Below are 16,938 nucleotides of genomic sequence, written 5' to 3'. Positions count from 1 at the left end.
TGGGATTTCTAGAGCTCTGTGGGTGTTAATAGCTGATACGGAAAAACTGAAAATTCAGTAACCACAAAACAGAGTGAAAGTTTGGAAACAGTAGCTTAACCAAACTGAAACCTGTTCCCACTCCAGGGGCTTCCCATAGTTTTTATTTAATATGCTAAAGGACACTGTATTTTTCCAAGATTTCCAGAGCAGCAATTCTCATGCTCAGTTAACCTGGGAATCAATCTTCCTTCTTCTTCTTTCCCTCCATCCCTCCCTCCTTTCCTTTCACCCTTTCTTGCTTTTCCTCAGAGTGTCTGACAGGACCAGTGCTCTTCAGAACCTAGGGAATTCTCTTCTAGGCACAAGTCAGTCACAAAAGCAAGTAAGTGTGTGTTTCACTGCTAAGAGAAAAGGCCTGACTTGGTGCACTCAGTTATGGCCAAGTGCTGGGTGGGAATGACGGTGCACATGGCCTGGCAGACCCTCCTGCAGAAGTGTCAGAACCATGTGGAGGAAGGATGCTATCTAAGGATCAAAGACAGCAGTGTCAGAAAGCTGTGTATGAAATGCTTGAATACTTCCCGGGGGCAGGAAGCAGGAAGCATGGAAGAGGTGGCTGAACAGCCAGCCAAGAGCTGATGCCCTTCTCCGTTGCAATAGCCTACTTATTCTGAGGCAGAAAAAAGAGGGCCTGAATCCTTGCATAAAAGCAACTCAGGGGGATAAGGAACTGGGCAGACACTTCACAGAAGAAGATATACAGGTGATCAATAAATATATGAAAAAGTGCTCATCATCCCTAGTAATTAGAGAAATGCAAATTAAAACCACCCTAAGATTTCATCTACCTCCAATTAGACTGGCTATTATCAAGAACACAAGCAATAATAAGTGTTGGTGTCGATGTGGGGAAAAAGGTACACTCATATCTTGCTGGTGGAGTTGCAATTTGGTGCAACCACTCTGGAAAGCAGTATGGAGATTCCTCAAAAAACTTGGAACGGACCCACCATTTGACCCAGATATCCCACTCCTTGGTTTATACCCAAAGGACTTAAGGTCAGCATACTATAGTGATGCAGCCACATCAATGTTCATAGCTGCTCAATTCACAATAGCTAGATTCTGGAACCAACCTAGATGCCCTTAAATTGATGAATGGATAAAGAAACTGTGGTATATATACACAATGGAATATTATTCAGCCATAAAGAAGAACAAAATTATGGCATTTGCTGGTAAATGGATGAAGTTGGAAAATGAAATAAGTCAAGCCCAAAAAACCAAAAGCCAAATGTTTTCTCTGATAAGTGGCTGATGATACATAATGGCAGGGTGGTGGGGTAAGTGGGGGGTAAGAGAAGAATGGAGGAACTTTGGATGGTGTAGAGGAAAATGGGGCAGGAGGGGGTGGGGGAAGAAAAGATAGTAGACTGAGACAGACAGAATTACCTTATGTACATGTATGATTACATGAATGTGTGAATCTACATTGTGTACATCATAGAAATGAAAAGTTGTACCCTATATGTGTACAATGAATCAAAATGCTGTCTGAAAAAATACAAATTTTTTAAAAAGCAGCTCAGATATAGGTTAGAGGGTTTGAGCTTGGGCTCAGATGAAGAGATGCCCCTATGGGGCCAGGCAGGAGCTGCATCTCACTCTTTTCTCTTCTGGCACCTGCACAGAGCCAGCCATCAGTGAGTGCAAACTGTTTGAATTTAGGGGACTGGAGTGTAGGACACATGGTAAGACTCCTAGAGAATTCTGTAGGGTGTAGTCGGGAGGACTCAGGAAAAGCCTCGGCACAAACCTGAGGCAGGAGCTGGGCTCTAGGAATCCTGCCCTGAGTCAGTCCATCCTCACTGTTAGGTGAGTTCTTGGCAAGGAAATGACCCAGGTCTTCTAATTGAGGGGTTAGATCTGAGCACCCTGGATCTGTCACTTCACCTGGCCTCGTGTGTGGTCAGAGCATCAGGTCTAGATCCACAACCTGCCAGAGAAGGAAAGAAAGGCCCTGAGGGCGAGACTGGAATCCGGGCCAGTACTTGCCGGGAAATCATTGAGGTGACTGCGAGTCTCGGACAATTTGGATTGGATAAGAGTCTCGTTTTTCCAAAGGGAGGAAGAGGTGAGTTGTGGAAATCACACTGTGGGCAGTGTCAAAGTGACACTTGACAATGTTCCAGAACAGATTACTAATTAGTTGGTTTGTGAGAACTTAGAAAATAAAAAGGGGATTGGAAAGAGTGGAACTGGTCTTCCAAGAACAAGTCTCCTGTACAGTAACTGCCTTAGGCTTTTGAACGAGGTAACTCATTCTGAAGAAAACAGTAGATAAGCAGTGTTTCTCAAACTTCCAGGAAATATGAATTATTTTTCTTTTGTTTTTCTCTGTTCTGTTTTTTTTTTTTTTTTTTTGGTACCACAGATTGAACCCAGGATTGCTTAACCACTGAGTCACATCCCAGTCCTTTTTATTTTTTTTCTTTTGAGACAGAGTATTGTTAGGTTGCGTAGGGCCTCACTAAGTTTCTGAGGCTGGTTTTGAACTTGTGATCCTCCTGCCTCAGTCTCCTAAGCCTCTGGGTTACAGGCGTGTGCCACCGCATCTGGCAAGAATTATTTTTCAATAAATAGATGGCCAGGCTTCTCTTTCCAAAATTCATATTTTTGTGGGTGAGATTTGGGACCTCCGAATTTGTTTTTTTTTTAAAAAAGTGCCCCAGTAAGTCTATCACCGCATCCTGACTTCTGTATTATCAGTGAAAAGTCCTGCCTGAAGATCCAAGTCTGAGTTCTACCTCTACTCTTCTGACTGGGTGGCTTTGAGAAAGTCACGCAAATGTGCAAATGGCCAGGCTTCAGTTTTCCATTCCATAAATGAAGAGGCTGAATTGCAATCTGGAGCAACTTCCGCAAGAGAGGGGAGAACCAGACAGGAGCAATAACCACCTGACTCCACGTGGCTCTTTTGGAGTGGACTGAAGGGCACTTGGGATGAAGACACTTTAGAAATCTGCTAAGGCCAGTTACTATAACATTCCCATTTTACAGAGGAAGAAATGGAGGCACAGAAAGATTAACTGGTCCATGGTCACATGGCTGATCTGTGACACAGTTTATGGCTAGGACCCTATATCTCAGCTTCCCACCTACTATTTTTTTTCCTGCAACATCATGTTCATATCTTTCAGGTTTTAAACGCAGAGCCTGCTTGTGAGGTCTACAAATTAAGGCTTTAAGAAGGATCGATGATTGTGCCAAGTTGACTATTTAACTAAATCCAACTAGACACTTGACTCCATTTGACTTGACATTTTGTATTAATGAACTAGGAGTAGATTCCAATTCATTGTACTGAATTCTCTGTTCTCTAGAAACCACCAAAGCAGGACTGGAAAAGGTCTGGGGGGCTTGGAGAAAGTGGCACAGAGAAAATCGAAACTCCAGGCTACAGTCTAGTTAGGGCTCTGAATACCCTGCCTCTTGTGTTGTAGCAATCCTGCCCTTGGGTGGGGCTGATTCACGCAGCAACTCTTGGTTGCTTTAAGTTTCAAAAGTAATGTTTTAGGGTCAACAGACAAGTTCTTTTTGGCAGTTGTTACTCTGTGGGGCAAATGGGTGCAGCTGGGCCTATGAACCCAGTGTCCCAAAATTGAACTTTTGCATAGATCCACAGGCTGGGTTCTGAGGCTTTGGCCCAGATCTCTGTGGGTGAGGCAGGAGCAGAAACACCCTGAGGTCAACATGCCACCATGACACACTGGGATCACAGGGATGTTAGGCTTTTACTACAGACCGCAAGTCCAAAGGCTCTCCTAAAGGGGGCTCTCTCTAAAGGGGGACTATCGCAATCCCTGGGACTGATAGCTCTGAAGCCTGATTCTAGAGACACACTAGAATTCTCTCATCCCACACAGAATAAATTAAAGAACAGTGGTACATTCTATGTGGGAACAATTTCACAAGATAAAAAATTCAGGTGAGTGGATGAGAGAATTGGTTTATGAAATGGAAAGTCAAAAAGCAAATTACACCATTCAAGGGAACTCAATGTTCAAAAACTGATTACCCAGCAGGGCATTGGAAAGGTCCAAATGACATTGATTTCTTTGTTCTGAGCATACAGCATTTTCATATTCTGCTTAACAAGAGGGTACCTTTTGCTTTAAGATGTCCACTGGCGTCTGATGGGCCTTTAGCTTCTTGTTTTTAAGAAGTACTTTCCTCCTAAGTTGGTCGGGTGAGGGAAGCATCGGATCATCTGAGAAATCAGTCTCAAATAGGAATTTAGCCACCAGCTTTTCTCCGAACACAGTCTAAAAGGAACAAAGGAAAACACACCAGGTCTCTTATCTCTGCTTGCTAAATATGTCTATATTTCCTAAATGTACTGGATAATTCAGGCTGGCCAAATTGTTTTAAAAATCCCAGGAAGAGGAACGAGGAAAGGAGTTGTTTATTTCCCCTTCAAGTTTCTTACTGGAAGGAAGGGAGGATTCAGGACAGAGTGAGATCTAGGTCACTCTGCAGCTGGGGCCAGCTCTAAGACTCAGGGAAATGTTCTGGGGTCTGATGGATGAAAGAAGAAAACAGATTCAGTTGGAGGCTATGGTAGAATGTGGTCTGTTCCAATGAGGATAAGAAGTCAGAAGTTTAGGAACCTTGGAAGGAACAGGAAGTTAGAACAAAGACAGAAGGTAACAGGGAGGAGGCTAAGGGTATGGCCCAGTGGCAGAATGTTTGCTTAGCATGTGTGAGGCCCTGGGTTCGATCCTCAGTGCCACATATGAATAAATAAAAATAAAGGCCCATTGACAACAACAAAAAAAAGAAAACAAAGGTATTAGGGAAAATTTGCTCTCGCATAGGATCAAGAACTGCAGAAACCATTCTTACAGAGATTCTTGAGCACTGGTCTCAAAAGGGTAGACAGGGTGATTAACTGGAGTGAGGGTAGAAAATGTGGCAATTTGTATTTTTAATATTTTTTTTTATTTAAAAGGAACAAATCAAATCTTGGGCCAAAACAATATGAAAGGCTTACGTTTTGTTAGCATTAGTATTGGGGGACACTTCCCTCTGTTGATGCCCTTCCCTCCCACTAAGAGCCATGTTTCCACACATGATTCTGTCATTGGAGGAGGGGGGAAGTCTAATGTAATGTCTCTGCTAAATCTGTCTGCATTATAATTCCCTTTTATAAGGAAGGCTGTCTATTAATATACAACATTTCTGACTAGTCTAGACCCTGTGCTAACTTGGATTCCTGAATTGTAGTATAGGTCACAAAAAGATTTGACTTAAAATAACTTCAGTTTTTCCACAAATAACTGACAGGTGATATCTTGGCATCCCTGACTTGGTTCTAGAGGTGTTGCAGAGTTGGTCTATTCTTAAGGTTTTTCTGGAAGAAGTCAGAGAACAATGCTTATGTCACTCTAGCTGAAATGAGGGACCATCCAAGAGGAGATCCAAGCTCCCAGGGAAGCCCCATTTCTCAGGTCTACAGGCTCTTAGTAGCATGTGTTTCATGGCCAAAGTCCAACCGTCCCATTTAAAGCCCAAAGACAAGCAAGACAAGGGCCAAGATACCATCCTGCCTTGTGGTTGGGACTCACCTTGAAAATTTCTGCCATTTTTCGTTGCTGAGGCAATGAACAATGGTTCTCAATGGATATGATGATTGGCAGGTCAGAGTTGATGAAGGCACTGCGATCTATGGCCTCAACCACATCCTATGAGAGCCAAAACAGTCAGATATTTGTCCGGGGTGGTCAGAAAGCAAGGCACTATATCACAGACAGAAAGCATCTCAATTGCATTCAGCAGACTCTGGCCAGAGGTGATTTTTATCTTTTTAAATGTACAATTATCCCTCAGTATCTGCAGGGGGTTGATTCCAGGATCCCACAGACACTGAAATCTGTGATCCTTTAGTCTCTTATATAAAATGGTGTAGTATTTGCATAGAATCTACACATATCCTCCCAGATACTTCAAATAATCTCTGGAATACTTATCGTAACTGGTGGAGTGTAAATGCTATGTAAATAGTTGTTATACTGTATTGTTTAGGGAATAATGCAAAGAGAAAAAAAGTCTGTAAAAATTCAGTAAAGACACAATTTTCTTCACCAAATATATATGATCTGTGATTGGTTGAATCTGTGAATGTGGTACCCCTAGATATGGAGGGTTGAAGATTTTTCAAATTAAGCAAGAGACCAGACTATTTTATGACATTAAACTGTTCATCTTGAGCCTTGTTACCATACTACTACAACAGCTATCATTATGTTGATTTGAACAAATCAATTCAGAGATATAGAGAGAATATTGTAGGTAAAAGACACTTTTTAGTTGCAGCATCAAATATGAGATACTTTAAGAAGTTAATTTATTTGGGGCAATAAGACATATCAAATCTATTCACATGTCTGTAAACATAGTTATCAACTCATCTTTCCATCTATAAGTACAAGAGTTTTAAGAGTCATGAACAGGAAAATGAGTCAGAGAAAATGTATTTCAGTTACTATCTCTGAATATAAGATGAAAAGAATAATATTCCTTCCCAGTCTGACCACAGTCCAGAAAAAAGTGATGTTATATGCCCAAGACCCTCTATGCTATCCAGAATTTGAAATAATAATCCCATGAGACCAATCTTCTTAGATGACCATCTTCCCAGGTGTATATAATTCTAATTACTTTATAATATTAATTATTTAATTGTATCCTAACATACAATATTGGCTTTTGTCAGCAGAATACCAGGAAAAATTGACCTGTAATTCCCAGAGCAAGAGGACAGATCCTGCCTTTATATATCATTATACTGTGAAAAATTGCAATAATATCATTACATTCTAACTACCATAAAATAATAGTTAGTAAATTTTGGCTGAATAAGAGTTAATAAGAGCTATAGATCAAATTCTATAAAGATGGACATGTGCACACTCTGCACAATACTGCTAACATTTTTGAGAAGTATTCATTCAGATCCAGCCTAAGAATCCTTAATCTAAAATGTAATTTGGTGAAGTGACTAATTTGATTGACAATGAAGACAATTTCTCTACATGATTTTATTTGACCGAAGTGCTAAAGCATTACCTTGAAGGGAATCTTGGTTGTCAGTGTATGTCCATGATAAATAATGGGCATCCCATCATCTCCATCCCAGCAGTCCAGCTCTACGCTCCTACAGCCTTGCAAGAGGACCTGTATGAGTAATGAATGAATCCACCCCAGATGAGCACCTAGAGATGAAGCTTCAAACCGAACCTAGCACATAGTTTACATATCAGTCTGTGTTTGCACTCAGGGATGAAACAGAAGGGTATAAAATCTAAATGAAATATTGCATTTTGTCCAAAGTCCACAATTAATCTGGTTTGGGGAATGGAGAGAACAGATTAAGGTAGAAAGGAGTATTTACCAGAGCTGAATATTGTTGGCAGGTAAAATTTGATAGCAAAAACATTTTCTTTTCTTTTTTTTTTTAACTCCCATTGATTCCTTCAAACAGCACATCTTGAAATTAGAGAGCCAGGCAAGGGCCCTATATGGTTAGACTTCAATGGAAGTAAAGGCGCTGATGCCACAGACTGGAAGAATTGAGACCATTGATCCTTACCGGGTTGACTAAACATTTATACGAAGCCAGTCTGTATAAAATATTCTCCATTAAGACCCAAATTTAGCAATGAGAAAACATCTTTGCTATGAAAATGTATCATGTAAGGAGAGTAGAAGTAAGGAATTATCAAGGATTTGCTTGACTAATCCCAAAACAGCATCTAGAGAAGAAATAAATTCCCCTCTTCCCTATGCCTAGCAGACACCAGTTAATCAATTTTGGCACACTTATGTATGAATATGTAACAATAAATTCCACCACTATGTACAACAATAATGCACCAATAAAATATATATATATATATATATATATGTGTGTGCTAATTTTATATATATATAAAAAATTTATATATATATAAAATTTATATATATATAAAAAATTTATATATATATAAAATTAGCACACTTGCCCCCCAGGCTCATAAGCTCTTCAGCAAAGTACTGCAGGAAACACCACCAATGAATCAGATGAAGTGATATACCCATTGCCTGTCCTGGATCTAAAACTGGAAGCAGGGATCCTAACACATGTGCTTGGGTTTGAGCTCTGTAACATCTGTTTGGAGCAACCTCCTCCTCTTTCTCCATGACTATCTGTAGATCATCTTAAACAATTATAACATGATGGAAAGGTAATTGAAATCAAGAAGCTGATATATCTATGAATGAACCTACTGATTTGAGAATCCACATAACTATTTCCATGTGATAGAAACCCATTACTGGGGTTTAGTGGCCACTAAAGTTTCTGCAACTTTAGTTGCACTATCTGAATTCAGATAGTGGAATGCCACTTATTTTAATATTTTTGTGTGAGACACTTGCTTGGTTCTTCCCATTAAATAGCATAGTCTGTGGCCTGGAATCCCAAGGTCACCAGCTCCTGGCAACAGCTAGTGTATCTATAAGTACACTGTCTTGGGCTGAAGATTGTAATATGGCAGGTGGGACATGAGGGTGCTTCATCTCTGGGGTGACGCTGCCAGGCTGGGAAGAACGTCCAGGAACAGGCAACAGATTGGATGGGTTTTCAGCATGAAAAGACTAAATGTCTTTACCAAAGGCTGCATGACCTTAAAACCTCCATGTATAACTAGAAGACCAGGGTTGGAAATTCCAGGTAAGAAGAACAGGGGTTATTCTGACTTTTCATCTGCCCTGGAGAGAAATGATAGGAAGTAACTAGCAGGACTGAGGAAGAGAGGAGAGTGGTTAGAAACAAAGTAAAAGGGATCTGACACTAGTTTAATCACATCCATGAGTATATTTGGAGGGTTCTTGCGCCTTATTCGAAAACTGTGAAAACTGAAGTCAAATAATAAAGTAGGAATTAAAGCTAAGGCATTAACCCTTGCTTATTTTCCTGGGAGGAAAAAACACACACACATAACACACACACATGAATGTGTAGATATGCAAAGATAAGTATGTTTGTACTTATATATGTTATATGTGCACAGGCTTGTATGTGTGTATGTATCAACAGGGATACACAAATGGGATATATGTATATGTACACATGTGCCTCATTTCTGTATACATATATGTGTATATACATGTATACACACACATATCATATATACATATATACACACATATATCCTATCTGTGTATGTGTGTATGTATATATGTATTATATTTATACATTTATTTCTGATAGAACAATAGATTTCAAATTTCTTTTGATTTTGAATTATCTGTGTAAATGGAAGGCCAACAAGGAAAGCACACAGAAGGGCAGCACTTCAAGGAGTAGGGCAGCGTAACCAGGATTCCCACTTTGTGGTTTGCTCATCTCAGTGTTAGCAGCTGAGGCCCCTTAACAGGCTTCTATTTTGAAAATCACTATCCTAAGGACACTGAGTCTTCATTTCACAATAAATTTCGATTAGAAAACAGTTAAAAAATACAGATTTCATCTAGATAAGCTTTGGGACAAAAATGTACCCCTTGCTATGAGGAATATCTGGACTAATCTGGAGAACAAAGGAAACTCATTGCTGCTGGGGTTGTGTAAACAATACTGATATGATTTTCAAACTTGGGCCCATAGGTACACAACCACACACTTATATTCCCTGGACCTAGCCTAGATCCTTTCTGATTAACTTCTTGTGGGAGTTCAAAACACAGGCAGCTTAAAAGAGGAAGTTGTAGACAATGTGACAGACAGGCAACCAACATGCAGATCACTGAGAGCTGGATGTGTAGGTCAAAAGGATGTGCTTTTCCCAGTCCAGACGGTTCACTCTTTCATAGAACATTCCCATGAATGTGGAGGGACAGTGCCTCCCGTCTGTGCAAAGTTTTTTTTCCTCAAGTTGGTTACCATAGGGACGGATTGATTGTCTAACAAAATGCAAAAAGCAAAACAAACAATATTTTGGGATTAGCTCCGTAAGAAAGTTGCATTTTCTACTATGTTTCCCACTACAATATATTGATTTATTTAGCATTTAGTGAAATGATTAGATAGTTTTCCCATGGGAAAATCTAATTTTAGTAGGAGTAGGTCAGGCTAGGATCTAAAAGCTACTGAGTCTCAAACAAATTTTTTTATTTTATTTTATTTTATTTTTTATGCCTAGAATAAGGGTTAAGTATAGATAAAGAGGAAAACAAAACAAAACAAAAAGAAGTAAAGAAAACAACTGCTGTATGTATAGGCAGTTTTCCCACACATCATGGCTCCTCGCGTTTCACATGTCCTAGTTTATAAGCTCTTTGAAGGAACCGGGGTCAGGTTTTCATGACCTTGGGGGTTATATAAATAATAAGGTTTAATGGAAACCACATTGTAAGTGGCCTTCTCGGTACCTGGCTGTAGAGTTCTACTGAGGATTCTCCTTTGAGCTGATGGCCCGTGAGGTAGGTATTGTGTGAAGATTCAATGTAATAGTAGGAGAGGGGTAGCTGCAATTCTTTAAAGTTCTCCTGTGACTCATCATTTTTCGAGGCAAAATTATCTTTATCCATCAGAAACCTAGACGAAACACATTTTCTTAAGACTGTATGAGAGCAACTTATATTCTTAAATGACGGGCCAAAGATCTTTTAAAAGTTACCTTGCAAATCCTTCAAATGACATTAATCCCTGATGACACATATTGATGCTAGGTTCGAACTTCTGCATGGGATACAAAAAAAAGAAAAAGTTGTTATTTAGGTAAAGGAAACTAAGAGGGGAAAAAAAAAACCCCACCACATCATTTTTTAAACTTGTTCTTTTTTCATCAGGAAACATCTAAACCAAATATTTGAACTAATTTAGTAATATAGCAGTAAGATGTAGTTTTTTAGTCCAAAAGAAAATATTTATTATATGTGAGTTTATTATACTAAGCATATTTATTTAAGAGAAAAAAGCGGAGCAAGAGAAAAGAATTTAAGGCTGATTTATATGAAAACAAAGCACATCAGTTTATGCAGGTGAAAACGGGGATCATAATAGTAGCTACCATTGAGTAGGTGGGAGGTGAAAGGAGATAATTCGCATAGTACTACACCTGAACTCAAACTACAGTGGGCACTCAACAACATAATAGTCTCACTATTTTTTTTTTTTTTTTTTTGGTATTGGGAATGGAATTCAGGGCACTTTACCACTGAGCTACATGCCTAGTCCTTTTTGCTTTTTATTTTGAGACAGGGTCTTGATAAGTTGGTGAGGCTGGCCTCGAATTTGCCATCCTCCTTCCTCAACCTTCAGAGTTGCTGGGATTACAAGTGTGTGCCACTGTGCCTGGCTACTCCCATATATTTAGTGATTAAGTTCGTCTGTTGGATAGCTAATACGCTGATTCCCAATCATGCACTAAGGCTAATTCTGATGCAAGTGACGCAGTCACACTGAACAGTGTCCCCACCCTCTCTCCTGCTGCTCTCTCGTTTAAATCATCACCACCTCTGGCCTGGGCTACGAGGGTAGTCTCCTAATAGGTCTCTGCCTCTATTCTTCAGCGTAGTTTATTCTCCAAAGTAGCCAGAGTGACGTCTTGAAAACATAAATCATGTTACTCTCCTGTTCAAAAATTTCCAAAGGTTTTCCATTTCACATGGACTAAAGTCAGCCTCCTTCCCAGGGCCTAAAAGGCCTAGATGATTCAGCTCCCGGAAACGCACTTAAAAATCATGTCTGCCATTCTCTGCCTGGCTTATGTAGTTCTCCTTATATCAGCTTGTTTGTTATTCCCCTTAAACCTGGAGCTCACTCCTGCCTCAGTCTTTGACTTGCTGCTCCCTGTTTGGAACACTCTTTCCTCAGAAGCTCACTGACTTACTCTGCTGAATTTTCCCCATAACTCATTGTTATCTGAAACTACACTCTATTTTTGTTTACTGTTTGCCTCACCACTAGAATGTAAGCTACACTGAGGGCCAGAATTCTGATCTCATTCACTACTATATTCCTAGCTCCTGGAACAGAGCTAGCATAGGAGGTGCAAATAAACATTTGTTAAATGAGAAAAGAAGATGGAGACCTAGACTAATTCTGTTGCATATGCTAGAAAGACAAGAAGGAATTACATACTGACTCCTAACAGTCACTGAGTCACAGACAATGCATGTGGGGGTCTATGTTAATTCTATGTTAAATAAAAACACTAATATATATATATATATATATATATATTTTTTTTTTTTTTTTTAAACCCTCAAATCTGTCTGTGATGCGAAACCTCTGGAAAGAAGCACGGAAAGAGTAAACGTTTAGCAGGAAATTATTGGAAAAGTCCAAGGCATTACACACAGAAGGAGCACACACCTGGATGATGCTAAGGATCTCGTCGTAAGTGCAGTGCTCCCCTTGGCAGTTCACTAGGAAGTCGTTGAGCTGGAGGATGCCAACCCCAAATATGCCCAGGGAGGTGCTCTCGATCCCAGTGCCATTAGTCACAATGCTGGCAGCAGCAATGGCATCTGATATCTGCCTCTGGTTGTCTGAGAGCTGCTGTTTGCTCTTGATGAACAACCCCAAGTCTGAGACGTTCCTGGTCAACAAATCTGAAACAAAGCCACCCCCAGAACATGGGCTTTTTATTCAGCCAGCATCTTGCACAAAGTACATTTTGCAGATAATGATGCTGTGGACTCATTAAACTGGAGACGCTCTTAATTAATCAGGCTCGGTGTTGATAAATGACTTCACGTCGTTGAGAGAATAAAAAAGCGAATCAATGAATAAATAAGAAAAAAACTCAGAGCTAGGTTGATGATATTGAAATCCTATGAGGACTAAGGGTAGATTCAATGGGGACTGGAGGCCAATTCAGAGTTCAGTTTTGAGCATAACTATGTCTACATTTTTCTTTATGTAGAGACAAAAGATGTATTCTTAAAATTATGGTTCTTACGTACTTTAAAATTACAACTACAAAAAATTGTAGGTAGGTTTTTGTGTGAACACAAAATTTTAATTTATTTGGATACATGTTCAAGGGGCACAGTTACTAGGTTGTATGGAAAGAGTATGTTTAGTTTAGCAAGTAAATGTCATACTGCCTTCCAAAATATATGGCTGCACCATTTTACATCGATACCAGCAATGTTCTAATGGTCTAATTGGTCCACATTCACACCAGTTATTTTAATTTTAGCCATTTTGGAAGATAATCTGGTACTTTCTTATAGACCTAAACATAGACTTACCATATGATCCAGCAATTGCATTGTTAGTCATTTGTTACCCAAACAACTTCAAAACTAACGTCCACACACAAACCTATATACCAATATTTATAGCATCTTTGTTGATAATTGCTAAAACTTGGAAGCAACCAAGATATTCTTCAGTAAATTAATGGATTAAACAAGCTGTGTACAGTACCTCCGTACAATGCAATATTATCTAGTTTAAAAAGAAACGAGCCATCAGGTGGCAACAAAACATGGGAAAACTTAAATGCACTTTGCTGAGTGAAAGAAACCAGTTTGAAAAGTATACATACTATATGATTCTAATGATATAACATTCTGGAAAAGGCAATATTATGGAGACAGTAAAAAAATCAGCAGTTTCCAAGAACTGGAGGGTGTAAGGGAGGAAGAAAAGATGGAAGAGAGGATATTTTCAGGGTAGTGAAATTATTCTGCATGATACTCTTATGATGGGTACATATTACATATTTTTTGAAACTCAAAGACTGTACAACAGAGTGATTCCTAACATAAACTATGGATTTCGGTAACTAACAATGAATGTATCAACATTAACTCAATTGCAACAAATGCACATCACTAATGCAAGGTACTACTAATAGGGGAAAGTCTGTGTGGACAGGGATGTGGGGTTGATATATGGAAACTCTGTATTCTGCTCATTTTTTTCCATAACCTTAAAAAACAAAATAAAGTTTAATGATTTTTTTAAAAGCGCAGTTACTTGACTAATCCATAAGTAGGCACATTTTGAACAATAGGTAAATTCTTAGCTTAAGGATGACATACACATATAAATAATTATGAAGCAACTGCATGAAAAAAAGAAAGTTTTTTTTTCTTTTACTTCTTTGTATTTGTAGTTCCAGCAAGAACAGGGGAAAAAAATAACAGGCTTAACATGGGCAGGTGGCTAAAAATTAGCATGAATTGTGATGATAGCAAGTGGGATAGAAGAATGAGACACTGGTGTACACAGTAGGAAAAACGTCTTGGATGTTCATATAGGCGTACTGTGCTGTGGTCACCAAAGACTAGCCTTGTCAAAGAGCAGGCAACTACTGCCCTGGGTTTGAGCATCCCTGTGCCTGTAGGTAGGAAAGAGCCAGGTGTTTCTCAATTATTACAGACCATACACCTCGTGGACATTTGGAAATGGTCAGGAAAGGGTTTTTGATTGTTGGATTGACTGGAAGGCACTATTGGTTAAATATCCTGGAACATATGGGCAGAACCATACAAGGATGAATTTTTTTTTTTTTTTTGGCGGTGCTGGGGATCGAACCCAGGTCCTCATGCTTGCAAGGCAAGCACTCTACCGACTGAGCTATCTCCCCAGTCCACAAGGATGAATTTCCTTGCCCAACATTTCAATAGCACCTGCCCCAAATGACCTCGGGAAATAATTCAGTTTCACCTAACTCCAGGTAACCACACATCAAGTGTGAAGGGCTGGGAGTTTCTGTGACTGGATCTCTGACCTTGATTTTTAGACAGAAAGTTCTCAAAGGGATATCTTAAAGTTTTAAACAAACCTAGGTCAGGCTGAAGGTCACTGGTGTTCTCCTCAATTGTCAGGTTGGTATAGAGCGGGGCAGACTCAGAGCCAGACCGGTTACAGGGCACACAGTAGACATCGAAAAGATCTTTCAGGTCCTTGCGGCTCCTTACACTGAGTGAGGAACAGAAAACAACTCTGATGTGGTATTGTCATAAAAATGGGTGTCTGAGAAAGAGTAAGAAGGACTTTGAGGCCGTACCTGAATGATTTGAATAGCTCGACAAATTCAACAAAACTCATGTTACTGTCTGAAACCATGAAGCTCTGGAACCCCTTCATTCCTCCTTTGATTCGCCCATGCCAGCTGCTACTGCTCCAGGCACTGCAGAAAGACATGGCCATCATGGGCAAACTGGGATGCTCCAGTCACTTTGCCCTAACACATGTTCTCTGATTAGCAACATGAGCAAAAAGATGGATTGCAAGTCAGTTAAGGCTGATTCTGTTTTCCCATACTCACTTTCTTCTTCCCTTGATCTACATTATATAAGAGGAAATAAAATGTCATCTCTCGAAACCATATCATGTTTCCATCCCATTTAATAAGGGCACAATGTTGAGGTTAATATTCCTCTACTAATCAAAACAGTTCTTTAGAACAACAGATCAATGCGGGGGGAAACTCCAAAGTTCCATGATTCTGAAGAAAAAAGTCACTTAAATAAGAGTCCAGAATTAATCATAATCCATGGGAAATAATATGTGTTCTTTTCTATAATCTGAATTATAGGACACTTAAGAGGAATGTTTTAGGTACAGCAATGTCTTTTCTTCCTTTCTTAATCAGTTCTTCAATGAACATAAGGAAGAGTTTTTAATATTAATGGAAAATATGAGTCAGAAAAACATTAAGAATGGAAAGAAGCCAAATTTGTCAAGGATTATATCTGTACCTGCCATGGCTGCATCCATTCAATATAAAAATGTCAGTCAACTGAGTCAAAAACTGTCTCCGTGTTTCACCTTTTAAATTTTCTATACTGATTTCCTGAGAGAATAGCAAACTGAAATATTTTGAGAATGGTTTTTTAGTCAAATCAATGAACAGAATCTTTTTTTTTTCTTTTTTATTGTCTTGGATTTTTTTTGAAAATATTTCAAATATATAAGAAAACACAGAGAATACAATAATGAATAGCCAGTCTAGTCTCAACCCTGCTAACAATGTTTGGTGAGGGAAAATTGGTTTGTGTTGAGAGCTGAAGGTCACCACCAATTGATAGATTTACAGTACTGTGCAGGCTAGGTGTTGAAAACCACCATAGGGCAGGGAAACAGAAAGCATAAGATGTAGGTTCAGGAAGGGGAGAATTATGGCTTCATCATTGGCATTTAAACAAACAAGTTCCCTGTCTTCCTTAGTTTTAGCCCCTGTCTGTAGGACTCATCTCCTCCTGACTCTAGGAAGCCTTATGTCTACTCTCTCCTGTTGGACTTAGGGCTCAGTCTTGCTTTCTCCTTTAACAGCATTCTGGCTGATTTTCTTCTCTTGCTTTGTTTTTTCTTTCTGTTTTAGAACAGTTTTGTGGGCATGGACCCCTGTCTCCTGCGAGTGGGCCCTGTGGTCTTGGCTCTTTCAAAAGATTATTTTTCTGCTCATGAGTGACTGAAGTAAAGGGAAAAGTCATTTAATCAAGGTTGTTTGGCTACTTTGTTTTTCCAGGATCCTGCCTAGGCTGAAAATACACTGTAAAGAAAACCAACTCTTTGTTAACTTTCAGTTTTGTTATAGACTTAAATTTGCAGAAGTGTTTCAAGTGTTGTAGGAATATAAGTCCTATATTCCCTGGCCCATTTGAGCCAGTTGTGAATATAAAAAGTATAAGGTACTTTGTGTGAAAGAATTCTTGTGTGTATGTGTATGTGTGTGTGTTGTGGATTGATCCCAGGGTCTTTTGCATGCTAAGCAATCACTCTACTGCTGAATTATACCCTGGATCTTTTCATTTTGAAACAAGGTCTTGCTAATTTGCCCAGGCTGACCCAGAAATTGCAATCTTACTGCTTCAGCCTCCCAAGTAGCTGTGATTATAGGTAAGCATCACTACGACTAGCAAGATTCTTCCCTTTAAAAGATAATTTAT

At 39.3% G+C, this 16,938-nt stretch overlaps 1 protein-coding gene across 3 annotated transcripts in view; it reads right to left on the bottom strand.

Moving 5' to 3' along the window:
• Positions 1-16,938, bottom strand: part of Plce1 (phospholipase C epsilon 1) — a 280,344-nt gene that overhangs the window by 41,598 nt on the left and 221,808 nt on the right. For all 3 annotated transcript variants that reach the window (XM_047553007.1, XM_047553006.1, XM_047553008.1), the window contains exons 12-19: positions 15,054-15,176; positions 14,829-14,965; positions 12,401-12,639; positions 10,701-10,762; positions 10,453-10,618; positions 7,111-7,218; positions 5,610-5,726; positions 4,149-4,307 (exon numbers count right to left, since the gene is read on the bottom strand). In XM_047553007.1, coding sequence (XP_047408963.1) covers positions 4,149-4,307; positions 5,610-5,726; positions 7,111-7,218; positions 10,453-10,618; positions 10,701-10,762; positions 12,401-12,639; positions 14,829-14,965; positions 15,054-15,176 — 1,111 coding nt within the window. The remainder of the gene's footprint in view (positions 1-4,148; positions 4,308-5,609; positions 5,727-7,110; positions 7,219-10,452; positions 10,619-10,700; positions 10,763-12,400; positions 12,640-14,828; positions 14,966-15,053; positions 15,177-16,938) is intronic.

This window comes from Sciurus carolinensis, chromosome 5, assembly GCF_902686445.1.
Source record: "Sciurus carolinensis chromosome 5, mSciCar1.2, whole genome shotgun sequence".
In the NCBI taxonomy this organism is placed as follows: Eukaryota; Metazoa; Chordata; class Mammalia; order Rodentia; family Sciuridae; genus Sciurus; species Sciurus carolinensis.
The sequence above is the reverse complement of the archived record's forward strand: the minus strand, read 5'-3'. Positions and strand labels throughout refer to the sequence as shown.